Raw genomic sequence first — 27,446 nt, forward strand, 5'->3', positions numbered from 1 at the left:
ACTTCTAAAACTGAGACAATACAAGTGTGTATGTATATATATATATGTCTAGGAGTGCATTACTTCAGCTGTCCTACTGAAAGGTACAAACTCTTTAAAATTTTTCCTTCAGTATTATGCCAAATTTGAAAACGTTGTTCCAGCTATCATTAATAAAGTGAAGGAAATCAGCACATTGAATGATTTCATCAGTTAGCCACATGGGTCTTTTCTTCGCCTTCCAACAAAATCAGCATCTGATATTTTCTTTTTTGCATTTGATCTTCTTTTAAAAAATTTAAACAATTACAAATAAATAAATAAATAAAAATTAGACAGTTAAGAATTATTTTCAGAGATTTTTACCTTTTTTTTTTTTTTTTACAGAAAGAGAAAAAAAATGACAGTATTGATTAAGTTCAGAAGACAATTGTTGTGTAGCAAAATCACTGGTAAAGTTGAGTAGCTGCAGTTCAAAGTTCAGAGCCATAATGCAGGGGGTAATAAAAAGATGAAAGGTTTGAATGGGTGGAAGGCCTGGGGTTTGCTGGGTTTTGCAGAATGTAATTATTTTTTAATTTTTCCTTTGAGCTTGGCTTAACTCTGGTTCTTCCTTTACTGTTTTACATCTGATTATTTGATTATGAAAGTAAACTCTCCCACATAGAAGAGAATGCTAGCAATCTTGTTCTCGTAAGAGGTATTTATACAGCATGACCAAATCACTTAAACATAATGGGCCATGTGCTTATCCTCGTTTCTGATGTCTTGCCCACTGCCTAAGATCTGTCAGCACATGTTGATATTCACTGCTCAGTATGGGGCCAGTGCTTTCCAGTGCTGCTTCAAAGTAACTTCTTTGACTTATTTGGATATTCTGTGAATTTAATAGCAATAAACTGAGAATCTATTCAGTTATTATTTGAAAGCAGAATTTTTGATTCAAAGTTTCCTGTTCTAGTAGATAACTTATCATCATAGGATTAGCATACTGGATTTGGAAAGCACTGAGCAGAAAGACTTTTGGGCAGAGGAGAAGCTATAAAACTACCAAGAGGCGTCTGGGTGGTACAAAAACTGGAAATCATGCAGCTTATAGTGTGAGCTTCTCCATATTTTTACTCATTAAGGATTTTTAGCTTTTAAGTGGACTTACCAGTAGGTTTCCTAAACTCTGAACTTTGTTCCTGAATGTACCAACAAATCCAGGATTAAAGGAAAAATTCTGGTTCTGTTTAATTTTACAGAAGGCTATACTCCTAGTTGTTTTAGCTCACCCCTTACAAACTTTTCTGCTGTCAAATATTGGGGAAGTAGTAGCAATGCTTTTTCGTTTACCTATCTTACTTGATTTTTAGATACTAATTTTACTTCCTATTCTCTCTAATAATGAACATAATGATTTTCTGTGTGTACATTGACTTGTTTTGAATTCAAAAAGATGTAGCACCACCACCTTGGCCACTGATGTCTTATATGAAAGTGTCCAAAGCTGGATGCAGCATTTTCAACATGGTCTAGAAAACAGTAAGTACTTTACTAACATCTTAGTGAAGAGACTGAAATCATAAGCTCAGAACAGAAATAGTTACCAGCTGAAGTACATTTAAGGATGTGAGAACACAAGGTTCAAAGATACACTTTTTGACAGTAATAGAATTCAGTCAGAACAGAGTACAATATTTTCTGGTTTGTTGTTGTTATTTTTTGCTTTTTGTAACTGGCTGCATGTGATGCCCTTAGTCTTCAGACTTTGGTCTCTGCGTGTCTCAGCATAGTGGCTTTCTCTGATCATTGCATTCACCTAAACACAAGCCTCTTTTATGTAAATACACTACAGATACAGTTTGAAATAATTAATCCTGTTTCTTGAGTATATAGAACTTCTGAGTCATTGCCACCACTTGTTTAAGCATTATTATTATTAAATGTAAGCATCTTAGCTGTATAAACACCCACACTGAAGTTTTTATATAAGATTCTAATATGCCCTATTAGCATAAGAAAACCCGGTGCATATGTGTAGAGCAGGTGAAGCTGTGTCTCATCTCTTCCTGAACAAAAGGCTAATACATTCTTACAAGTGATCTAATTCACCTTATCACTAAAAACAGTATGATTATAGACTGATAGAAAGAAAAACTAAAAGGCTTCAAGTAATGCTCTATAATTATTAGCTAATATTCATAAAGTGCAGGAAGTTTTAAAAAAATAGTAGTTACAAACTGCATTTAATATGCCTTTCTGTATTAAGCAGCGATATATAACTGTCTATAATTCATTTTTTGTTTAATTTCCTTAGGGTTCTTGGGCTTACTGGAGCTTTCCTGTTCTCAGCTGCCAGACTGAGTTTTCTCAGCTGAGCAGATCTGAGTTTTCCTTGTAAAAGAGGAATCTTCTGAGTAAGGTAGAATTGATTATATTGTTTTCTTCTGAAAGACCTAGTGAAGAACTGTTAAGTTGCTGTGCACACCTTTCTAATGTTTTCTGTAGCAGAAAGTAACTTCCTTTTAAGAAACAGTCTCTCAGCTTAAGAAAGAAAGAAAGAAACAAAAATAACCCTCTTGTCACATTAAATGCCAACTGAGTGCAGTAACGCTGTTAACAAGTTGCCCATAAAGTCTGTTGCATCTTCATCTTGGTAAATACTCAGAACTTGATTGGACAAGGCCCTGAGCAACTCACTTGAACTTCAAAGTTAGCAGTGCTTTGATTAAGATGTTGGATTAAATTGCACCCAGCTATCCCTTCAGCCGGAATCCCTCCAGTAGAAGGAAAATTAGTCATCAAGTGCAGTAATTCTTTTGAATTAGGAAAACAGGTAAACAGAACAAACAAAAAAACAAGCACAGAAAACAACTTTTAGAGCCTTTTTCCAAGGTTTTGTTGTTGTTGTTTGTTTTTATTGTTCTTGTTGTTTTTTTTTTTTGATTTTTTGTTTGTTTTTCGTTGTTTTTTTTTTTTTTAAGATATGTTCTACATTCTTTCTAAAGGAAACACTGAAAATCGGCAGCACAGAGAAGTGATTCAGAGAAGTGCTCTTTTATGAACTAGAGTTGAGAATGTCAGACATAATTCAGTGGGTATCTGCTGCCCCCTTCAGACTATTCTCAGTAAAAACAATTTCCAGATAATATTTTTTAAATCAGAAATTTATAGCATCCATTTTTTGGACTAGTTTCTGGTGGGTAGAGGGGAAGAAACGTAAAAGTAAGTAGACATTTAACTAGATTATTGGTGAACACTTTCTTATACCAGTGGTGGTGGGGTTTTTTGACTGTTTTTTTTTTGGGGGGGGGGTGTCCCACATTAATTTTAATAAGCAAGACAAACTTTTAGCAGCTGGGTTCAATAGTCACAACAAAGAAAAAGATCTTAGAGCAAAGACTGAAAGATGGGGGAAGCCTGGAAATCAATTCAAGCTTCTAGAATGCATTTATATATTTCTGGTTAAGTCATTCTAACTTGATGACTCAGTACTTCATATGCAAAATAAATGATGACCCATCTCTCTATCTTCCCTTTAATTCAGAATAAACTTTCTTAGCAAGATCAAGGCCAGATTGGCAAAAGTTCTTCCCTACTTAATTCCCAAACAGAGGATAACACAACCGCACATTTATGCCTAAATACACTTCTGTGTGCACTGCTGTGTATAAACATGAATATGTGTACATATACACATAAATATATACAACAGTTCTCTAATCTCATCTGGAATTAAGTACTTTCATTAAGAAGAAACAACAGCTTGATGTAAATGTAAATCTATTACAACTAGTAAGCTAAAAGCAACAGTTGTACATAGAAGAGCAGACCATATCATAGTTATTATTTTGTGTTTGTGATGAAACCTGAGCAAGGCCTTTGACATGGTCCCCCACCACATGTTTATCTCCAAATTGGAGGGATGTGGATTTGATGGGTGGACCACTCGATGGATAAGAAACTGGTTGGAAGGCCGGAGACAGAGGGTGGTCATCGATGGCTCTATGTCCAGGTGGAGGCTGGTAACGAGCGGCGTCCCCTAGGGTCTGTCTTGGGGCTGGTGCTCTTTAACATCTTTATCAATGACATTGATGACGGAATCGAGTGCACCCTCAGCAAATTTGCTGATGACACCAAGCTGAGTGCTGCGGTCAACACGGTTGAAGGAAGGAATGCTATTCAGAGGGACCTTGACAGGCTAGAAAGGTGGGCCCAGGTGAACCTGATGAGGTTGGACACGGCAAAGTGCAGAGTTTTGCACTTGGGCCAGAGGAATCCCAGACATCCATACAGACTGGAAGGAGTGGTCCTTGAGAGCAGCCCTGTGGAAAAGGACCTGGGGGTCTTGATAGATGAAAAACTTAATATGAGCCAGCAGTGTGGCCTTGCAACTCGGAAGGCAAATGGGATCCTGGGCTCCATCAAAAGAGGGGTGGCCAGTAGGAACAGGGAGGTGATTGTTCCCCTCTACTCTGCTCTTGTGAGGCCCCATCTGGAATACTGCGTCCAAGTGTGGAGCCCCCAGTACAAAAAAGACAGGGAGCTGTTGGAGAGGGTTCAGAGGAGGGCCACTAAGATGATCAGAGCACCTCCCCTATGAGGACAGGCTGAGGGAGCTGGGCTTGTTCAGCCTGGAGAAAAGAAGGCTGCAGGGTGACCTCATTGCAGCATTTCAATACCTAAAGGGAGCCTACAAACAGAAGGGGAATCATACTCTTTGAAAGGGTAGATAACTGCAGGATGAGGGGAAATTTTTAAGTTTTAAGTTCAGGGAGGGGAGATTTAGGTTGGACGTCAGGGGGAAATTCTTTACAGAGAGAGTGGTGAGGTACTGCAACAGGCTGCCCAGAGAAGTTGTGGATGCCCTGTCCCTGGAAGTGTTCAAGGCCAGATTGGATGGGGCCCTGGGGAGCCTGATCTAGCATTAAATGAGGAGGTTGGTGGCCCTGCCTGTGGCAGGGGGGTTGGAGATTCATGATCCTTGGGGTCCCTTCCAACCCTGGCCATTCTGTGATTCTATAACGCAGTACATTTTCTAAACTTGCCTGAGAAGTTTTTTTAATAAAACTGATAAGAAGAGAATATGTAAAAGAGAATTTATGCATGGGGTATTCTTACACTACAAAGGAAAAGAAATTACATTTCTGTACAATTAGTGTCTATCAGTCTCCTAGGAACACAACCTGCTGAGGTAACAGCAAAAATAAATACCAGGCTTTCATGTGCTGCTACTGCTTTATTATTTCTTCATACACAATTTAAGCAAAATAGTTGAGAACAGAGATACAGATTTGATAGTGCCCCTTATTCCACATACCTAACATAAAGGATCCAACAGAATAAAGCATACATATCTTAAAGGGGGAAAGGATACATCATCGATGTATTTTCTCAAAACTGAAATAGTTATTCTCTATTTTGGTGAATCTGAATTCTTAAAGTTTCTAAGTGATGCACTCAGCTGCCCAAATACATACACTGTATTCTGTTTGCTGTCCTGTCTGTACTCATTTTATTGATAATAGTAAAAAAGAAGTTTCCATTTCTCACACCACAGATTTGCTCAGCACAGCAAGGGAAAATTTGCTATCATCCTTGAAGTTAAATCAAATTGATTGGATGTGATAGAAGGATCCTACTGTTCACATGTTATATGTCCATTGAAATATAGTGCAATGCATCGCTGAGGTATGTTGAGTTTATTTTGCTTTTGAATCTTCCTTTTTTCCTGTTGTTTCTTTTTAAGCTCTATAAGTTTGAGTTTATCAGCCCCATTCCTTGGCATTCAATAATGTAAGTATCTTTACTGGGATCTTCCTCTTCTGATTTTGTCACAGTAAATTTGGCCTGAAACAGGATTAGAAACACAAATCACAAATTCAGTTATACATAAGTTTAAATCTTCAATATCTGATGCCCAATAATCACATTACTGTTTGTTTATGCATATTACAGATTGGACTGATTTCACTGAAAAAAATAAATTAGAGTAGTAGAAGTATCTAAACATTCTAAAGGCATTTAACTCTAAAGGATATTCAATTTCTACTGGCAAGCTCTTATATAAACATTGTAGCTGTTATTCTATCAGTGTTAGTCCTCCATCATGAAATTCAGTTCACAGTATCTGCTAAATATAGAGTGACTCTATACAATTGCACCCTTTTTAGTTACTGGATGACAACTGACATTGTGAAGTTTTGGACTCACCTTTGTTAGCTGTTCTGCAAAGTGTATTGCAGTTTGAGTATGAAGTGTAACTGGTCCGCTTTTCACTCTAGACACTCCTTTTGCTAATGCCATAAAAATGATCAGCTGAAAGGGGAATGAAATTCTTAAATGAAATTAGGCAAGCAAGACAAACAGCAATACTTCCTAGATATTTGGAATGCCAAATGGAAGCAAATTACTAACTCATTCTTCCATAAATACTAAGATTTGCAGGAAGGGAAAATGGAAGGATGTGGCACAAAGCCGAAGTGTCTGTGGTTGCTAAGAAGCGTATGTATTTTGCTAATTCTAGTGAAGTTGTGATTGCATCCAGAAACCTCTAAGACATCTGGCTATTAACTAATTCCACCGCAGTAGTCTGTGGAAATACAACCTAATTCTGAAATCTATGTCCCGTTCTTTCACTGTTCAGACTTATGTTATTTTCAAGTAATATATATATAAATGTTCTTGCTACTTCAAATGAATGTGATGACATATACGATCCTTACTTGGTCTTGTAAAGAATCATCCACAGCTCCACCATGTTTAAGATTCTTAAGCAGTATCTCAGCTGCTTCAATGCCAACCTTGTCAGAATTTTTTCCTAATGGAAATCCAAGAAGTTAGGATGCTATCACTTGTTTGTAACATGTAAAAAATACAGGGGAAAAAAACCAAACAAACAAAATAAACACACCAACAACAGAAATTATCAACTTCTTAGAACTTATTTCCCTACTTTTGCCTCGAACATCCACTTGAAAAAGCTCACATGATCATATACAGTACATATCCCCTAAGCAGTGTGAAGCATGTAGTCAGCCACACTTAAAGTCAGATAAACATTTTAGTCAAATCACTTAGATAAAAACCACATCTGTTCCTTTAATTTAGATAAACATCTAGATTCAGCACTGAACAAAACTTTCACAGGTAAACTACAGAGCATGTATATGAAGTCCAGAAGTATTTTCCACTTTTGTCACCAGGCAAAAGCAGCACAGAAGTACAGAGTGCATGATTTTATTTATAGAGTTTAAAATCTGTTTAAAATGTGTTTTCACTGACCCTTGTTACAGAACAGCATCCACTTAAAAAAAAACAATGCTCAAAACATCAGATCTTTGAACAGATTAACAAATAGGAATCTTAAGTATAATATTATATTAAGTTAATTCCGAAAGAGGTATACTTTGCTCTTACCTCTCCTGCCAAGTGATGACCCAGCTAACAAACAACCTGTTGAAGTCTCTGCAACAATGCTGAACAGAAAAAGCAGAACATGTATTAGGAACAAAATCACTCACAATTTATGTGTCAGATAATTAATCAAGATCTACCTTATCAACCAGCTAAGTAACGAGCAAAGCTACACACATTAATAGGAAGTATGAGCTCATCTTACATTATTCCACTTCCAGTCCCAAAGGCTTGATCATCAGGTTCTCGAACAGTCTGAATATTAATGTAAAGATCTCTAATTTCTTTTCTGATGCATCTCACTGCTGCTGCTGACATATCTTTTGCCAGCTAACAAGATAAAAAGTAAAAACATAAATTAATTAAATGATGTAATGATAGCAATACTTTTTCATCATAAGCCTAATTATTACAGTGGATACTTTAATAAACAGACTAAAGAGAAAAACGAAGGATTGTTACAATACATCTACAGGCAAGCACTTAGCATCATCTCTTCTGAGAATTTTCCCACTAATAATGAACAAATGTCAGATTACAGTGCTGCATATAGAAGCTCCAATAGCAGTAGAAATTTCAGTAATTCTTCTCCATATATATGGAGAAAGATTTAATTTAGTCTTGATTTTCTCAAGACCATAGACTGTAAAAACAAATTAACAAAAACAACCAGACACCAAACTGGCAACAACTACTACGTACTCTCTAACAGATAATATTTGAAATAACAATAATAAAAAATAACAATAACAAGGTGCGTGGGAGGAGATGAAGCTTATCCCATCCCTGCAATCCAGTGGGAGAAAAAGACTGTAGCCAATATTCATAGGGTTGAAGATCTTAAGATCAAAACCACCACTCCACAGCTCTTCAAAAAGTAACACCCTTTTCCTCTCCCTTCCTTTTGTGCTTCTGAGGCTGTGTGTGGCAAGGAACCCTGAGGTGATCTCACTACTTATTCCCTGTAAACATAGACAGTTTTAAGTTCAGGGAGGGGAGATTTAGGTTGGACGTCAGGGGGAAATTCTTTACAGAGAGAGTGGTGAGGTACTGCAACAGGCTGCCCAGAGAAGTTGTGGATGCCCTGTCCCTGGAAGTGTTCAAGGCCAGATTGGATGGGGCCCTGGGCAGCCTGGTCTAGCATTAAATGAGGAGGTTGGTGGCCCTGCCTGTGGCAGGGGGGTTGGAGATTCATGATCCTTGGGGTCCCTTCCAACCCTGGCCATTCTGTGATTCTGTCTGACCTCTCTCTGTTATAATTCACTGGAGTTTACCCAGAAATCTACTACAGAAAGCTACTGATTCAGTTTTAAGATAATCCACACAAAAGTGAATGATACATAGGTATAAAATGCCCTTCAATACATACTCAATATTTTTTAATAGTTATATGAAGGAAGTTGCTTATACTGTTCTCCTGTTTTAGCTGCTACCACATTCCTAAGCAATAAGTGCATTTTAGAGATGTCCAAAATTCTATTTTACAGCCTGATTAACCAAATCAATTTAATACAACTACTTGGCTTGCATGTGGAAGACTGCAGAATACAGGAACAGTAGAAGTATACAAGCTACATTCATGCAATTTTGTATAGATTTATGAAGTTGAATACTACCAAGCCTATTATCAACACTCACTTTTATAGGCAATGCTCCAGCAACAAACGCTCTTCCATATATCTTTGTCACGGTGCCACGTTCTGTTAAGTCTATTGGACTTAACTCTTTGACTGGTGACATCTGGACTACAACTTCACCACCTCCCTGAGGATAGTAGCCCCTATGTACAAACATGAATCAGACATAATTAAATGCAAAGATCACAAGGAAACTAAGAAAACAGCTGGGAGCCTCCTCATAAATTTTGTGATACATTTTTATGTTCTCTGCTACCATACATATGAATTTTGTTTGTGTATCTTAGAAATGTTTATAATGCAAGCTTTTCTTTAATAGCATTACCTCATAGCACCTTATTAACCACCAAACACTATATGAAACTGGCACCTCAGAAAAAGCTAGATAATGGAGTGTCTATTCAGCATGAATTTCCCTTGAGGGGTAATTCATAGGAAACATTAAAACAGCAGCTGAAAATTCAACAGTGAGGAAAAAGACAAGAAAGAACTGTATCACATTCATCATACAGTGATGGTACACACTGGGGCAGCTAATACGCTTTAGTTAATGAATTATAAATTCATCCCACAAGTAGATTCAGGGCACCTTGTGTGCCTCCAGGTTCACACACTGCTTCAGTAAGGCCTATTTTTGTCTCTTGGCCCTGTAACTTACCTCTTCTTTATGTCACAATTAAATGTGAAATTAAACTTTTCAACTATTGGCTTGAAAACCTAAAAAAACAAGCAAATATAAAAACACAGAGTTTTTTTTTTATGCACTACTGTATTCAGTTTAAAAAAAAAAAAGTTCAAAACAAACATTTCAATTATGTTATTAAAAAAAAATAGTTAATCTCATCCATGCAGCTTATTTCAAGTTCAAGTTCCTTATACTTTATTCAGAATAATAGTTTGAATTAAAGGATTCTTTTATGGAAAGAGAAAGATAAATTCCTAACAATTCACATTTAGTAACTAACAGCAAAAACAAAAATCTTTGTTTCAGGGGAATTCCATTATACACTGGTTGCTCTCTATATCCAATACATAAATAGTTTAATATTCTCACGCCTAATTGTGCAATTACATGTTGCAGTAAGATCAACAGAAGTACAAAAGTTACACTGCATATGCACACGTGAAAGATGCACCAAGCCAAAGGAATTTTTCCCTACCATGATTGTGTAGTCTATCTGAGGAGCCATCTCAGCGTTTGTCCCACCTTTAAAATGCAATTCTGATGGGGAAGCAGCAAACAGCACACAGGGCATTGCTACCTGCATCAGCAGACACACGCTCCTAGAAGGAATTACAAGATACTCAAATGTCACACATGTAGAATCCATGTAGAATCACTACATGCCAGAGGCAAATAAATGACTTCACAGAGCATTTATGTATTTGATTTTTAACATTATTTATAAAGTAAACATATTATTGTTTAAAATTTGCTAAACTAAAACTTCATATCCCTAGCAACCCTACGTATAAAAGTTTTTGTTTTACAATAACTGTATGTTTAAAATAGAAGTAATGTAGCTTACTTAGTATACTGACAGTACTATGAAAATGTAGGGTTAGATAGCAGGCAGTAAAAGAAGAAGGCTTAAGCAGCAATTTTAACATTTTAATAATTATTTAGGTATAAACTGTATAAAAACCTACAAAATTTCCTAGAATTTGGTCAACATCTCACACAAGAGAATTCAGGGGCACAAAAAATATGCTTTGAAGTGCGTGACTCCTTTATAATTGAACCCTCTACGTTACATAGATAATAAAAAAAAACCTTCCAATATATTTTCCAAAACTAAATTTGCTCAGCAAAATGAAAGTTATCTCAGGAGCGTTTCTAACATAATTGCAAATTGCAAAAATAGTAGCTGCCACTACACTGAAGTTTTTTTCTTAAACAAGCTCCAAATGTTTGTGAGCCATATTTTTTTTATACTAATCCTTCTATATTGTTGCCTATTACAGCCCTTCTGTGTTGTTTAAGACATAGAAAAGACATCAGCTCGGTTGTTTAAAGTGTAGCAGCTCAGAAACATGTTTTTCTTAACTTAAAGGAAACCTTCACTTGTGTCTAACCTAGCTTATGCTCCCAAGTTCACACCAGTCTTCTTCTCTAGCTGAACCTATTCCACTCATTTTTTCAACAGGTTCCAAGAACAAATGATCCAACACAGAAATACAGAAGAAACACAGGGACAAAATAAAAAAAGTGGATGGAATGTATTCCAAGATCCCAGACCAGTATCTCCTACAACACCATCATATGAGTAAGTACTACCTTTAACTTGACTTTATTAGATTAAGAGGATCAATTCAATATTACTGTATAATCTATAAATTAATATTGATGTATTTGTTCAACAACAGGTAGGTAATGATTTTACAATTTCATATTTTCAATTTCTAAGATACTGATCTAATTTGATGCATTGAGTCAACAGTTGAAGTACAAATGTAAGAAAATAAGATACATTTTTAAATGCATGGGCATCTGGTTTTTAGTTAACATTAATCAAGTGTTTGACCTATGTATCATTATAACTTCCACTTGTATGTACTTTATTAATCCACATCCTACTTACATTACTGGTCCTTTGGCCACATATATCAGGTAGCAAAGATTATGGCTCATCAGCCGTGTGTTAGTGTTCTTTTCTTCCTCTCTTTTGTGAGATTTGTAAAGCTACCAAAACCTAATCTGTCATGATTTTAATGTTACCAAGAGCAGTTAAGAGCAGTTACTTGCCAGTCATTATCCATGTACAAAGACATACCCTGCTGTTTTGGTATCTGCTATGTGGGTTCCTCCTTTGATCTTCCCAGGAGTGAAAGTTATTTCTGTTGAGCCAATTTCTCCGCCCTCCAGATTCCCTTCACATAAATCTCGAACAATCTCCAATCCAGACAGATGCTGAGGCCTTAACATCACAAATACTAAGTTAAAAATGCATGCAAGCAGACTAAAATGATGTTTACATTATTAAAAAAAAAAACAAAAACAAAAACAAAAAACACTAAACATCAACTAAGAAGCACAATCGCAGACTTCAAACAAGGATCAGAAATTCAGTCTGGTTCCTACAGTATTTCTCCTCATTTCACAGGTGCCAACAGAGCAGCATTCTGACCATTCTGGAATTTTTAGGATTCTAGTGGGAAGGATACTTTAGAGTGGGTCAAGCCAGGCAGATGAGATGCAGGAGTCATTATCTTAATGGGATAAATGCTTGAAAGAAAATATGGGATAATGGCAAGTGGGATAATGGTGGCAATCCTGAACAACCAAGCTCCAAGGAAAGAGCTAGCAGTTCTACTGTGCATGCACTTCCATTTGTCTGAGAGGTTTAAACAGAAAGAAGAAGAAAAGAAAGAAAAAACGCAACAATTTGTTTTTTGCTTTCCTTTTTCACTTGTGCAAGGAAACTCAATGCCTCCAGAGTGACCTCACTATTTCATTATGTTCTGAGGACACCACTAGGACTACAACGTATGATTGTGTTCAGTAGCTTCTAACTTTCTCCGGGCTATAGGCTGTTAAAAGAGTACAGCACATTACTAACTGACAGCTAAGCTCACCTGAACATCTGGATTTCCTTACACAAGATCCACTGCGAAATAAACCTAACCAAGCAAAGGTATATACTGCCCTACAGACTGCTTTCAAGCAGTAGCTTAACTAAGCAAGACAGTAAGCTCAAATTAACTGCCTCAGGGCTCACACATCTCCTGGATGCATTTAAAGCCTAGTGATGTTAGTCAAGAAACTAACGGAGCTAAAGAGGAGTAGTGGCCTATGAAGAAGGTCGATTATTCAGTCAAGATGAGAAACACAACTGCTGTGTCTGAAGTGTTTGGTGGCATCGAAATGAGAACGACTGCTCTGGGACACACAGATAGCACAGGTCTTTAACACAGAACGCTGTATCTCTGTGAGTAATACCTCAGGGAGGCAATATATGATCTTAACTATACTCTGCCTCAGATCATGCGAGCTGTTTGGCACCTTAGAGAATACTTCTCAGATCCGACAGGTGGGGCCAGGGCGAGTTCTGCCCTCCCGGCACAGCCGGCACCGGGGAGGTGCAGGTGCGCTGCGGGCACAGGGAGCGCGCAGGGGCTGACTGCGGGCGGCTCTCCTGGGACTCCTCCACACTCAGTCTTTCCGAGGAAGCGAGCCACAGACAACTTGCTGACTGAAAAAGCCCTCTTAGAACTGCCGCGCTGCTCCGGGACGGCGCGGGAGGCGGAGCGGGGGCTCGGCAGGGCCGTTACCTGAGGCCGGGCTGGTTCCTCCCGGCGCGGATGCGGCGCACCCTCAGCGGCAGGCCCAGCAGGCAGCTCAGCGCCGTGGACACTCGCAGGATCTGCCCGCCCTGCAAGGAACGACGCTCGTCAGGCACGTCAAGGCGCGGCCCGCCCGAGCCCGGCGCGGCCCGGCGCTCACCCCCTCCATGATGCCGCCGTCTATCTCCACCCTGTCCCCGTCCATGGCTGGCAACCAGCGGAGCCGTCTCTCGCGGAGGCCCCCGCCGTACGATCGCGATCCGGGCCGGGCACGGAGGACGGCGAGAGCGCGACGGAGCAGCGCGCCCGGGAAGGAAAGCGAAGCGAATCGCGCCGCCGGGTGCCGGTGCCGGGCGGCGGCAGAGCAGGCGCAGAGCGGAGCCTCCCGCCCGCACTGCGTCGGGGGCGGCACCGCCGCGTCAAGCACCGCCGGGTCCCACCGCCCGGGCGCCGCGCCGCGGGAGGGGCCGGAGCCTTCCCGCCCCGCTGCCGGGCCCGGCACGGAGAAGAGCTCTGCCCCGGGTTCGCGGCCGCCCGAAGCAGGAGAGCGGCCGGAGCGCAGCCGTCACGTTTACGAGCGAGCAGCTCTCCCCGGAGGGGCCCGTTACGGAACCACGCGGAGGTCGGTCACGGCGCTCCGGGAGCGGCCGGCCCTCGCGCCACTCGCGCTCCTCTGCCGCCGAGGCACGCCGGCGGCTTTCCCACGGGACCCCGACAGGTGACGGCCTCCCGCCGCTCCCCGCGGGCGCGTCTCGGCCCTGAGGCGGCGCCCCGCCGCTCCGCACACAGCCGGGCCCCCGCCGCCACCCCCCGGGCCGGCTGGTTGGCTGCGGCCCGCGTGGCCGCGCGCGGGTTGGCCGCTCGGTGGGAGGTGTGCGGGGCGTGGGGCTGCTCTGCCCGGACGAAGATGGCGGCCGTGACCGCTCTGAGGAGCAGCTGCAGGACCGCGGGGCGCCTGGTAAGGGTAGCGGGGGTCCCGCGGGTGCCGGCTCGGTTCGCCGGCGAAAGCGGTGCGCGGCGCCTCCGCCTCGCCTTCGTCCCGAGTCCCCGCCGCTTCCTACCGGCACCGAGCGGCAGCCCCGCCTGTGCGAACGCGGACCGCGCGGGGACAGACCGCTCCCCTCAGCCGGCCTCCGGGCCGCGCGGCCCGGCCTCAGCCGTGCCCCCGGAGCTGGCCGTGTCCCCGCCGCCCGTCAGCTCGCGGAGCTCGGCCTGGTCCCCGCGGGGTCGGGCGCCGCTCGTGCCCGCTTCCCCAGGAACTGCCCGCGCTCCCGCACCTCGCTGCGTTCCCTCTGGCCGCGTTTCCTGCGAGAGGAGCCCGTGCCTCCCGTGACGGGCCGCTGCCGTCCTCCTCTTGCCTTACTTCTCGCTTGTCCGACTGCACGAACGTTTTGCTGCCTTGCGGCCGTGCATCAGTCCCTTGGTGTAGCGAGGGATCCTGGTACAGAAGGGGAAGCAGGCGTTCCCCGGATCCGAGCAACCCGCGTACTTGTAAATTAAACTGCGCAGGTGCCTCACCGTGCTTCAGCAGGTGAGTCCACTGGTTGCTCTTTTGGATGCTTATAATCTCTTGAGTATATGCCATCATGAAGACGTTATTCTTGTAATTACTGGATTTTAGGCTGCGAGTAACTTGCTTTACTAATCAAAGAATTTGGAAATAGGAGCTTCTTTTTAGTCTTCTTAGCCATACCATCTGCTCTTGCGTTCAGAGGGGCATTGTGATGAGATGAGAGTGTTCATCTTATCAGTGTGGATGCTGAACAGTGTTCTTTGGAGTTGGCCGTTTATGGTAGGCATTTCCAGCAGCACATTGTGATGCTTGCTGAGCACTGGTTCTTGTGACCACCTGCTGTGAAGCAGTGTTAATATCCAAGAAATCTGGATGGTTATCATAATTCTGAAATGTTATATTTTTTCTCAGTATTCCTGCAAACCCTTTTACTGGTGATGGGAGGGAGGATGGGCTGTGGAGGCGTTACACTGTGATGAGGGGAAGAAAGGAGCCTGAGGTTCTTGTGTTAAGTGGTGAGGAGAGAACAGTGATCTGGAGAGTATGTCATGGTGCTGTTATTGAGGAGGATGTTGAATTAGCATATAGGTAACTGCATAATTGGAAGTAGAAAGTATTATGCAGAACAAATCCAGTGTAAGTAAACAATTTGATACGGAGAGCAAGTCAAGAGTTCTGTAGAAGATTGTCTTTGATGTGGAATCATTTGCCTCTGAGCACAGCGTACACTGTGGCTGAAGTATGTCTGAGTGTCATAGAATCATAGAATCACCAAGGTTGGAAAAGACCTATGAGATCATCCAGTCCAAACATCCACATATCACCAATAGTTCTCAATAAACCATGTCTCTCAATAAAATGTCTAAATGTTCCTTGAACACCGTTAGGGTCAGGTCAATGACTCCGCCACCTCTCTGGGCAGCCCATTCCAGCTTTCAGAGTTACATCCAACCTGAATCTCCCCTGGCACAACTTGAGGCCATTCCTTCTAATCCTTTTGCTAGCTATGTGGAAGAAGAGGCCAACCCCCAGCTCACTACAGCCTCCTTTCAGGTAGTTATAGAGGGTGATAAAGTCTCACCTGAGCCTCCTCCTATCCAGACTGGCCAATCCCTGCTCCCTCGGTTGCTTCTTATAAGACTTGTGCTCCAGACCCCTCACCAGCTTCGTTGCCCCTCTCTGGACACACTCCAAGGCCTCAATGTCTTTGTTGTAGTGAGGAGCCCAAAAATTGAACACAGTACCCAAGATGCAGCCTCACCAGTGCTGAGTACAGAAGTACAATTACCTCCCTGCTCCTGCTAGCACCACTATTTCTGATACAAGCCAGGATGCTGCTGGTCTTCTTGGCCACCTGGGCACACTGCTGGCTCATGTTCAGCCCAGCGTCGACCAATATCCCCAGGTCCATTTCCTCTACACTCTTCCAGCCACTCTGCCCCAAGCCTGTAATGTTGCCTGTTGTTGCCAAAGTGCAGGACCCAGCATTTGGTCTTGTTGAACCTCATCCCACTGGCTTCAGCCCAGTGATTATCTGACAGCTTCCATGCATTTCACTTGACTTTTAGTCATTTTTTATAATAAAATCTGTCATGTGAGCTGCTTAGTTGAAAAAGATCTGTAACAAAACTGACAACAGTTATCAATTCTAACTGTTAAGCTCTGCACCATTATAAAATGTAACACTGACAAGAAACCTACAAAAAAAAAGCCTTTAAGAAGCTTATACCTCTAAGCTGAAAGATAGTGGAGTGTTTTACTATGATTTTGGCATTGTCTTTCAGCGTTCAGAATAGGCAGTCACAGATCAAAATATTACTGAACTACTGCAGTCAAGGGTGGACACTCCGTCAGGTAATCCATCACCTGTATACTGTGTAACAACATTTTGTGCTGAGGCCTGCAGTCAGTTTTTAGGGTAAGCGATTAAGAAAAGCGCAATAGACTTCTTCCCAAAGGCACGACTCTGAGCGAGCTAAGTGGGCAAGACCAATCATGCCCCAAAAGATTTACTGTTTGTTCATTATAGAAATTAGAAGAATATTTGCTCTAGATCAAAGGATGCAATCTTAGTAGCAGGCAGATGCAAAGTAACTCAGTGTGACTTTGCTGTGTCCTCTATTGGAGATTGTTTTGTGTAAATATTTGTTCCTAAAGGAAAGGTGATATTAAATATAACTATCAATGCTAGATGGAATAATACAGAAAACATGTACATAGTCAATTCAGAATTGTACAGCTTTCAGGATAATCTGCACATTAAAAGTATAATATCAAATCAGATAGTTCAACAGATGGGGTGTGTGGGAGGGGAATCAGCAAGCTTCACGTGCTCTGAAATTTTTTGAAGGAATATTAAAAAAGTAAGTTAAAATGAACTTTCCCATACAGGTGTCCTGTTTTCTGGCTCATCTGAGAAGATAATTTCTAAATTTTACAGTTTTGAGCTACTGGAGGTACATTGTAGCACCTGTTATTTTTTTATTTTTTTTTAATCTCTAAATTAATTAGAGATAGCATCTACAGATCATTTGTTATTTTTATTAACTTGACATCACCCGAGGCACCATAACACCAGAATTAAGTGAGATTTAAGAAATATTACTAAATAAGAAAGGGCGTGAACTAACTTCTGATGAAATTAATGATAAAATGCTTGTTTATGTCAATGCAAGTGCTACTGCCTTTGTTTTGACCAAGATCATGACTGATTACATGATGTTTTAAAGCATACAGCTTTGTACCAAGAATCTTTCAGAAAATTCTCATGACCTTTTAAGTTGATTTCTGGATGAATATAATTGCAATTGAAGTTATTTAAAGATGCCTATCTCCTTTATATTAACAGAATTAAAAGGGTAACTGTACCCCCTGTTGTGAATTTCCTTTCCCATATTTACTTCTGATCAGCTTTTGATTGGAATAAGAGCTGGCAAAGAAAAACACGCTGATTTTTTTTTCTTGCAGTCTACAGGACTCTACAGCATTCACACTGCATGAGAGTATTTCAGATGTCTAATGTAGTTGATATTATCTATGCTTTTTGTGTGTGTGTCTTGGCTGAACTACTTGTTTAGAGAAGCTGTAGCAGTTATGAATCTCTTATCAAATCTTGTAATGATTTTTGTTAATTTCTTAAGCTATTGTGGCTTTAATCTCCCTATGTGTTGTGTCAGTAAAAGAAGTTAAAGACAGGCCAAAGCTCATGTCAGTTAAATGGTTATTATATATTCAGTATGTATTCATTATGATTGTATTTTCCTAAGAAATTCTCCATAGAAATTACATGCTCTGATAACTACTGTTGCATCACTAATGTTAAGTGAGCTCTGTCTTCTCAGCCTAATGTTTTAACACTTGAGACTTTTTTCCCCCAGGTTTGTGTTCACCACCTTAGATCGTGCAGCAGCATCCGCTTTATAAAATCAAAATATGCGTGCGTGTTTGACAAATCTGCCTTCAACTTTAGTCATCAGCAGCGATTATTCAGAACATCTGCTGGTAATCTTTTTCATAATAAAATATTTCAACTTGCTCTTTTATGAATGTTATGTTAGTGGCTTGTATATAATTGGTATTTAGCTATTTTTATTGTGTTCGGATTATTCTGTCTGATGTCTTACACTTAATATTAAGCAAGCTGATTTTCCTTGTTTTTTTGTTTTCTAAGTTTCACGTGGCCAAATTGTCCAGTTTAAGCTTTCTGATATTGGAGAGGGTATTACGGAGGTGACTGTGAAAGAATGGTAAGCTCAGTTTTCTTAGAAATACATTAAGAAATCTGCAAGTAGTTTAAGTGCTATCTGTAATTATCAAGTATCAATAGTTATTTCAGGGAGTATGTTTTCTGGGCTACTATTGAAGTCTTTCAAGTTTTGATTTCCACATTTTGAACCTTTGTATGTAGTGACCTTTACATTTTGTTTATTTGTGATCTGTTATATTTGGGAATAGAAAAGGTAGAGGAAATGGGATGTCCTATCTGCACCTGTATGGAGGCATTCTTTCAGTGATTATTGTTTTTAGAGGAGATCTAGGCTGAGCTTTAGAACTTTAGAAAAAATGACAACTCCAGAGAATCCACATGGTTTTATCCTTCTCCATTTACTTTACCCCTTTTCCATTTACTTTGATAGAAAAATGTAAATTGCTCCTAAAAAGGCAGCAAGTAATGGTTTAAGCAAAATCAAGGTGTCAAGTAGAGAAAGACAGTGTTGGAATGCCTTGCTTTTTGTACAGATAGGAGCATTAGAAGGCTTGGGTTGGAAGTTACTGTAAAGACTAGTTCTAACTCCCTGCTATGGGCAGGACTCTACCCACCAAATCAGGCTACACAGGGCCCTATGTAACCTAGCCTTGAATGCCTCCAGAACTGGGGCATCTACAGCTTCTCTGGGCAGCCTGTGCCAGGGTGCCACCGCACTCTGAGTAAGAAAGGTACAACAGGAGAAATATCTCTTTGTACAGGAGACAGTTTCCCACTTCTAGATTTTTTTCTGAAACTGATTATATACTAGTCTTGACAACTTGAAACAGAGACCTTCTTCAGGTTTAAACCAAGTTAGGCTTTTTTTTTTTTTTTTTTTTTTTTTGAGGTGGTTTATAATCTGTCACAAAAAATTTTCTTAGAAGAAATAATAGTAAAAATTGTATATGTGATAGCATTCTGAAATGTGTCATTTCACACAAGTGGTTTTGGAGCAACTGGTGGAAAGTATACAGCAAATGTGTCCACTGTATAATCTGTCACTTTATCCAGAATGCATTTTGTATTATGAGGATGTATATAACTGAACTTAATCTGAAGAATACACAACATAGGTTTTTACTGTTATATCATTTTATACTAGCATGTGTCTTTTCTCTTAGGTATATAAAAGAAGGTGATAGTGTTTCTCAATTTGATAGCATCTGTGAAGTGCAAAGCGATAAAGCTTCTGTTACTATTACTAGTCGTTATGATGGCATCATTAGAAAACTCCATTACAATTTAGATGAAATAGCTTATGTTGGAAAACCACTTGTGGACATTGAAATTGATGCTTCAAAAGGTATTGTAAGCAGTTTTTCTCCTGTACGTTTTGTGTTTGTCAGCTAGAGCACGTTGCCCAGAACCATGTTCACATGACTTTGGATGTCCCAAAGGGGTGGGACTCCACAGACTCTTTAGGTAGCATGCCCCAGTGCTCAGTTACCCTCACAGCGAAAATATTTTTCCTTGTGCACTGACAAAACTTCCTGTGTTCCAGTTTGTGCCTAGGAGGTATTTCATCCTGACACTGGATGTTGCTGAAAGAGCTGTATTCTTCTTTACACTCTCCCTTCAAATATTTATTGATGAGATCCATCTATCTCATCAGAAGAACCATCTTTTTCTAGGCTAAACAGTCCCAGCTCTGTCAGCCTTTTTTTAAAGGAGGAATGCCCCAGTCCCTCAATCATCTCTGTTGGCCCTTAGCTGAACTCCCTCCATTACCTCCATCTCTCTCTTGTCCTGGGGAGGCCAGAGCTGGACACAGTACTTGAGATGTGACCCCACTAGTGCTGAGTAGAGGGGAAAGATCACCTTTCTTAGACTGCTGGCAACACTGCTCTTAACAGAGCTCTGGGTACCTTTTCCAGAAAGGCTTGTCGCTTACTCATGTGCAGCCTTTCCTCTGAGGGGCCTATATTTAACTGCATGTGTAGAAACACCAAGATACCTAGGGAGAGGATAGATCACTATTAACCATCAGTATTATAATATCAAGTATTTTGAGGGCTAGCTAATACTTCCTTTGTTAGTTTTTGTAAGAAATTTGAGACTTTGTTCTGCCTTTTTTTTTCATCTGCCTATTTAACATGTGCCTGAGTTACAAACTTTAAAGTGGATTCTGAAATTCAACAAATACTTATAACCTAACAAAATTAATTTTTTTCTTCTTGCTTTCAGGTGTTGCTCCAGAAGAAGATGTTGTTGAAACACCAGCTATGTCTCATGAGGAACACACACACCAGGAGATAAAAGGTCACAAAACATTAGCAACGCCTGCAGTTCGTCGTCTTGCTATGGAAAACAATGTAAGTTTGCTGAATTACGTCTTGTCACATTTTATCCCTCTTTTATATACCAGTTTGACTGACTGAGAGGATATGGATTAGAGGATAGTACAGAGAGGGACGTCTTGTTTTTGAATATATTTCAAATGTGTAAACTCCATCTCCATTGTAGAGATGGAGATAATTATGCTTTCTGATGATTATGGCAATTTAGAAAAGAATTAGTGGGCTTAAAATGCAGCTATGTTGCTTTAGGATGGTGGTTTCTGAAAAACAGTGCAAGTATTGGAATGGATCCATGGGGCAGAGCAGGAAGTAGGGAAAAATTGAATCTCAGCTTTAGCTACCTTGCTCTGTTCCCCAGACTTATGTAAGAGCAAGCAATGGACTATATGGTCCTTTAAGGACTTTTCTAATTCTTTTTCTGTGTTAATCTATAAATTCCACTGTTTTTTGAAGCTTATGGTGCATTTTTTTTTTTTTTGAGAAAAATAAAACAACAAATAGAGAAATTTAAATGACAGATAACTCTCTTCAAATTAATACTTTGTTACTGATCCAATAATAACGAGGTAAGTAGTATTCACTGTTCCTCCTTTAAGTATGCAATTAAGATGTCTTATGGGCCTTTTATGTGATTCAAACAATGTTGCATACCTAATAAAGCACAGAAAGTGTCACTTGATGCTACAAAGACAGATGGGTTCTTTAGAGATCCTGGGTAGGGAGGTGCTACTAAGCTGTAATTACAATTAAAGCACTATTAGTTCACCAAATTTTTGTAATTAGCGTAGGACAGATCTTATTTATTTATTTATTTATTTACTTACTTACTTATTTATAGTGTAGTATACAGTTTACTCAGTATTTGTTCTAATCACCTGAACCAGGTCAAGCCAAAATATTAATAGTTAGCATGCAATATAACAGTCACAATCTGGATTTGTAGAAGATGTAAAGGAATATGAGTCACTCCTTCCATCCTTGGAGGAAGCATACCTCAGTGGAGGTGTCCCTGAGCACCATGGATCACACACATATTTTGCTGTCCAGCAGTGGGTCCATTCCAGATTCCCCCTTAAGACTTGCAGCTGCTTGACTTTACAGACTGTGCTCCATGTCCTGTTAAGCTTCCCTCTTCTGTGGTGGGTTGGTTGGGTTCATTTTGGGTGGTTGAGTGCCCAGGACCTTCAAGATGCCAATAGGGAAGGAAAAGGTTGCCCAGGGAGGTGATGGACGCCCTGTCTTTGGAGGCATTCAAGGTCAGGCTGGACCAAGCTCTGAGCAACTGATCTAGCTGTAGATGTCCCTTTTTTTTTTTTTTTTTTTTTTTTACTGTGGGGGAGTTGGGCTAGATGGCCTTTACAGATCCTTTCCAACTCAAAAGATTCTGTGATTCCATGCTAACCGTATTAACAAGGATTAGGAGCCAGGAGTGTTGGTCACAGAAAGGGAAATAAAATGGCAGATATGTCGGATCAGTAACTGTTAACCATATTTCATAGTATAGGAATGCTTATATTGCTGTAAATATATATATTGTATGTAAAGAAAGTGTCATAGTTTGTTACATACTTTTCAGATTAAATTGAGCGAAGTTATTGGAACAGGGAAAGATAACAGAATCCTGAAGGAAGACATTCTCAATTTTTTGGCCAAACAAACAGGAGCTATCCTACCTCCATCACCAAAAGCTGAAATTATTGCACCATTGTCAAAATCAGAGACAGTGCCAACTGCTCCAAAGGACAAAGCACGCAAAATTCAAATGCCTGTTTCCAGACCCATTGTGTTTTCAGGAAAAGACAAAACCGAACCTATAACAGGTAAATCATCAAATACAAAAATCTTGAGAAATTGTTTGCAGCGAATTACTGGTGAATGTAACTCAATGAATGGCTCCATTTGATGGGAGTGTTTCAATTTATTATTTTATGCGAGAAATAGGAAAACATGCTCTCTGCAAGAAGATGTTGCATAAAGTTATTATTTTCTGATATAATTGTTCATATTTTGGTCAGATGAAGTTTGGTTGCAAGTTGCACTTGCTCATTTTTAACCCATGTTTCTTCAAATGTATTCTGAAACAGGTTGGAATTTAGAAACACTTGTGAATTTGTTACAGTTTGAGTCATTATATAATTAGTAGCAGAGGCATTAGTAATTTCTTTCAGAGAAACAATAGAAGACACAGAGATAAGAAAAAATCTCATTGAAAGAAGAAAATAAAAGATTTTAATTTTCAAATAAATGGAATTTCACTCTCAGTTCCAAGAGTTAATTTTGTTCATGTAAGAAGTCAGTGAATATTTTCCAGGTTTTCACAAGGCAATGGTAAAGACTATGAGTGCTGCCTTAAAGATCCCTCACTTTGGTTATTGTGATGAGATTGACTTGACTCAACTTGTTCAGTTGCGAGAAGAACTCAAACCTTTAGCACAAAGTCGTGGAATTAAGCTTTCCTTTATGCCTTTCTTCATAAAGGTAAGAAATGCAGCAGAACATTATATGGAGTACTAATGCAGATTTTACCAAAATCTAGTGATAGGTCATTGTTTTAAGTTTGGATCACACTCTATCATCTAAAAAATCACAGATCACAAGAAAGACATCAGCTTTTCTTGTTTAATGCACTGTTTATCAATTTACTGTTGGAACTGTAGTTAGGTTAGATAATATGTGAATGGAGAAATAAGAGCAGTTGCAGCGTGACGCAGTAAGTGAGTAAGCATCACTGTGTGTGTAATTTTAACAAAACATTTTTCAGAAACAATTGATAGTTTTGGTGACCTTCATTAAAATCAATCTCACTTAAAATGCCATGTAATTGTTGTTGGTAGTGAATCCCTCAGATGAATGAGTATGTTTATATTGTTCAGATGAATTGAACATATGCCTTCTCTGGTTGAAACACTTGTACTCAAGTAGTTGTCATGGTTTCATTTCCAGTTGCTGTCATCACTGAAGGCTGAATGCATAGCTTAATCTAAAATTTCTGATAATGCTATTTCAACTGGAGTGTCAAGTACTTATTTTGCTCACTCTTTTTAGGGGGAATTACTGTTCCCTAAAATGACTATCTAATTGGAGAGTTTAGAATGAAGTTGCTGTGGAATATCCTAACTTTTTTCTTGGGATATTGAATTCTAATTGCGGAAGAGAAAATAACTTGAGAAATTTATTTTTACTTTTTGTATGTCTGTCTGACATGTGTTTGTTTTTTTGTAAAGTTTTTCCTTCTGTTACTGTCATCATAACAGAATATCAACATGCAAGGAGCATGTGGGAGAGTTGAAGCCACATTTGATTGCATTAAGAAAATCTAGATCATTAGCCTCATTTTTCTCCCAGTATTCCTTGCTTTCTGAGCACTTTTCTGAGTTATCGAGTATAAGAATCTATCTTTTTGTTTATGTTTAACAGGCAGCTTCTCTGGGATTATTGCAGTATCCCATTCTTAATGCTTCTTTGGATGAAAGCTGTCAAAATGTCACCTACAAGGTTTGTAAACTACTGATAAAAGTTGTGAGCAAAACCCAAACTAACATTTGGTGAGGGCTTTTCAGAATGTCTGAGGCAATTGTGTATTATATTATATACAATTCTATTATTATATTATAAAATGTATATAATTGTAGCGGTGTGCTGGAAAATAATTTAAGTATCCAGATTCTGTCTAAGATTAGATTTCATTCAATATAGATCTTATTTCAGTGGTTTGATTAATTAAAGTCATTTTTTCTCTTCAGCTTGCTCCCAGAAATGCGTATTATTATAGTGATTTCCTGGTTTCCCCTGAAGACAGACGAAGCAATTGTAATGATATTATCTAAAATCCAAAGACAGTAATTTTTAGTAATGGCACAGTGACTCTGCAGTTTGGACTCTCAGCTATTATGTATTTAAATCATATTTTAAGCTCAGTTTTGATAAAACTTACTTAATTTTTGTACAAGATGCTGGCCAGATACTTCTAGAAAGAAGTGTCTATTTTCTTAAGTGATGTGTATATGTGTGTGTATGTATTTACATATAGTTAGTAAAACTTCTTTTGTGCTGTTTTATCAGACTCACTCAGATGAATCCTTACATACTCCTTCTAGCAAGTACGCATGTTGTGTTGACTGCTTCTGTTAATGTCTGGTTAATGAAACTTTTTGTAGGCTTCTCACAACATTGGAGTTGCTATGGACACAGAACAAGGTTTAATTGTCCCAAATGTGAAAAATGTTCAAGTCAGTAGTATCTTTGAGATTGCTTCTGAATTAAATCGCCTACAAGCCTTGGGCTCTGCCGGCCAACTGGGAACAAATGACCTCACTGGGGGAACATTCACCCTTTCAAATATTGGCACAGTAAGTACAAGAAAAATGAGAACTTGCATCTGAAAACTGCATTGGAAGTGAACACCTTAATAAAAGTTTAATATGCAAAGAACAAAATGAGTAGTAATTCCTGCTAGAAGCTTTTCAAATAAGTGATACAATTATTTGTTAACTAGTATCCCTGGCATTTTCTTTTTTAGATTGGTGGTACTTATGCCAAACCAGTGATTCTACCTCCTGAAGTTGCTATTGGAGCACTTGGAAAGATACAGGTATACTGACTTTGTCTCAGTAATGTGAGTGTTTAACTTTAGTGAACTAAGGTTGTCTTCGGTGAAAATGTTCTTATGTGTTTGCTTGTTTTTAATATAAACTTGACTTCTTTCTGTTAAATAAGTGCCTAGCTTGTGATTAAAAAGTGTTGTGGTATTTTTAGATGGCTAAGCAGAGAGCAGAGATGCTGAAATCTTTTATGCCAAAGTTTCAGCTTTTTCTCTAGAATTCTCTAACATTCACTTAGGTCTGTATTTAATCTTCTAGTTATTAGCAAACAACATAAACATATATTTTTTTTAAGTTTTTGCAACGTGACAATAGCAGTCTTACTATGATTAAGGAAAAACTTGAGACTTAAAGTATTGTAATAGTATTTAGCTTTATGAGCCAGATGGCTGAATCTATACAGGACACTGTGGTCATGGCAGTTTCTTATTTTCTGTATTTTGGTATTTAACTATTTAATGCAGACAGTTGAGATCAATGCTGGAAATGACATTAATATCAATTAAAAATACTTTTCACATGGTCTTCCTATGAGCCTCATTTCAGGAATGCTTTAGGAAAACTGTCATTTTGAGCACTAAAAGTGCAAGTAATTATTCAGGAGAAAGCTTCTGGATCAGTGAAAGTTTTCACGACTTCTCTATATCTGGGATGGTGGAAAGTGGATATTGCTGTTCATTATGTAGGTTCACAGAAACAAGAATGGGAAGCTCTTTCATTTCTAAATGACGCTACTGCTGTCTGTCTATCTTAGCAAAAATATTAGATAACAATAAAAATGCGCTTTTGTTAAAGAAAGTATTTAATATTTCTACTTTTATCTTACCTCCTTTCACTGGTTTTTAGGTTCTTCCTCGATTTAATGGAAAAGGTGAAGTATTTAAAGCACAGATAATGAATGTGAGCTGGTCAGCTGATCACCGCATTATTGATGGAGCTACAATGGCCCGTTTTTCTAACCTCTGGAAATCTTATTTGGAGAACCCTGCTTCGATGCTGCTAGACCTTAAATAAAGGAAATCATGGCTAGAATATGCCTTTAAACTGTGTTAGACTGAATAACTACAAAAGCTGGCTTTGCTAGCACATGCCCTTTGCTACTCATTGTATAATAACTTTATGTGGTTAAAAGTTCTCAATATCAGTCTATCAATTAATTGTTACTTCTTTTAATTAGTAATGCTGTATTTTCTTCTACAGCAGGCTGTCAATAGGTCATGGCACAACTTCTGAATATGGTGATGAACTGTCTTTATTTTGCCTTCTGTAGTACATATGATTGTAAGACTGGTGTAAAGGAATCACTGATCTATACCTGTAGTATTTTTAATCAGATTAACTCATTTTGAAGGTAAAAACGCACAGTTCTTCTTTGTTGGAAAGAAATTTATCTTAACAGATAATATCAACATTTCCAAAAGAAGTTATGCAAAATTAAATGCAAATAAAATGCCTATTATGCTTCTGCTGTAAGATGTCCAGAGAGCTTTTTGTTGTTTAACAGAGTTAAACTCTCAAGTTTAACTACTAGTCCACTTTTTCCTGGTATTTCTTGCACAGGTACTTTATCAGATGATAAAGGGAGAGGGCATGTTTATTCAAATATTGCTGATAACATTTACTGATAAGTATCAGGACCTTGAAACTCTCTAGGATATACTGTATTTTTATAGTCTGGAAATAGTTACAGTCCTTAAATTCCACTATTTTTGTTTCTTATAGAAAACATCTATTTGTAGAAAAGGAGGATCTCATTAGTTACTGTGACATTATCTAAGGCTGACAGCAAAGAGAATGTACTCTTGAAGTTTGCACCATCTTACATTATTGAAGTTCAGTTGCCAGAACTTGACAGGTTAATCTGATACAAGTAAGAATTAGTATTTAATAAAAATATTATGAGGAATAACTGATACAAGGCAAAGAATGAAGAGGTTCAAGTTAATGCCTTCAGAACAGATTATAATTGTGCTGCTTTAAGGTAAA

General features: G+C 39.2%; 2 protein-coding genes across 4 annotated transcripts; one reads left to right on the top strand and one right to left on the bottom strand.

The window, feature by feature from the left end:
• Positions 1 to 5,183: 5,183 nt before the first annotated feature.
• On the bottom strand, positions 5,184 to 13,705 carry RTCA (RNA 3'-terminal phosphate cyclase). 2 transcript variants are annotated; one of them, XM_031614694.2, is made up of 11 exons: positions 13,462 to 13,700; positions 13,290 to 13,390; positions 11,792 to 11,935; positions 10,178 to 10,301; positions 9,676 to 9,734; positions 9,019 to 9,160; positions 7,586 to 7,710; positions 7,384 to 7,442; positions 6,690 to 6,784; positions 6,178 to 6,282; positions 5,184 to 5,814 (listed from the first exon to the last, which is right to left on the bottom strand). In XM_031614694.2, the coding sequence occupies exons 1-11, from the start codon at positions 13,504 to 13,506 to the stop codon at positions 5,716 to 5,718; spliced, it is 1,098 nt and encodes a 365-aa protein (XP_031470554.1). In that variant the 5' UTR covers positions 13,507 to 13,700; the 3' UTR covers positions 5,184 to 5,715. The 2 variants fall into 2 exon arrangements, with proteins under 2 accessions (XP_031470554.1, XP_090002368.1); XM_090146242.1 differs by lacking the exon at positions 11,792 to 11,935 and having other exon boundaries at positions 13,462 to 13,705.
• DBT (dihydrolipoamide branched chain transacylase E2) lies at positions 13,652 to 26,933 on the top strand. Of its 2 annotated transcripts, none has more exons than XM_090146241.1 (11): positions 13,652 to 13,923; positions 18,192 to 18,315; positions 18,485 to 18,560; positions 19,684 to 19,865; positions 20,747 to 20,874; positions 22,436 to 22,679; positions 23,171 to 23,337; positions 24,277 to 24,354; positions 25,017 to 25,208; positions 25,379 to 25,450; positions 26,307 to 26,933. In XM_090146241.1, exons 5-11 carry the CDS (start codon positions 20,785 to 20,787, stop codon positions 26,472 to 26,474), a joined length of 1,011 nt encoding a protein of 336 aa, XP_090002367.1. In that variant the 5' UTR covers positions 13,652 to 13,923; positions 18,192 to 18,315; positions 18,485 to 18,560; positions 19,684 to 19,865; positions 20,747 to 20,784; the 3' UTR covers positions 26,475 to 26,933. The 2 variants fall into 2 exon arrangements, with proteins under 2 accessions (XP_090002367.1, XP_031470549.1); XM_031614689.2 differs by lacking the exon at positions 13,652 to 13,923 and adding an exon at positions 13,931 to 14,259.
• The last annotated feature ends 513 nt before the right edge of the window (positions 26,934 to 27,446 follow it).

The sequence above is a fragment of the Phasianus colchicus genome, chromosome 9, assembly GCF_987193195.1.
Source record: "Phasianus colchicus chromosome 9, bPhaCol1.hap1.1, whole genome shotgun sequence".
NCBI lineage: Eukaryota > Metazoa > Chordata > Aves > Galliformes > Phasianidae > Phasianus > Phasianus colchicus.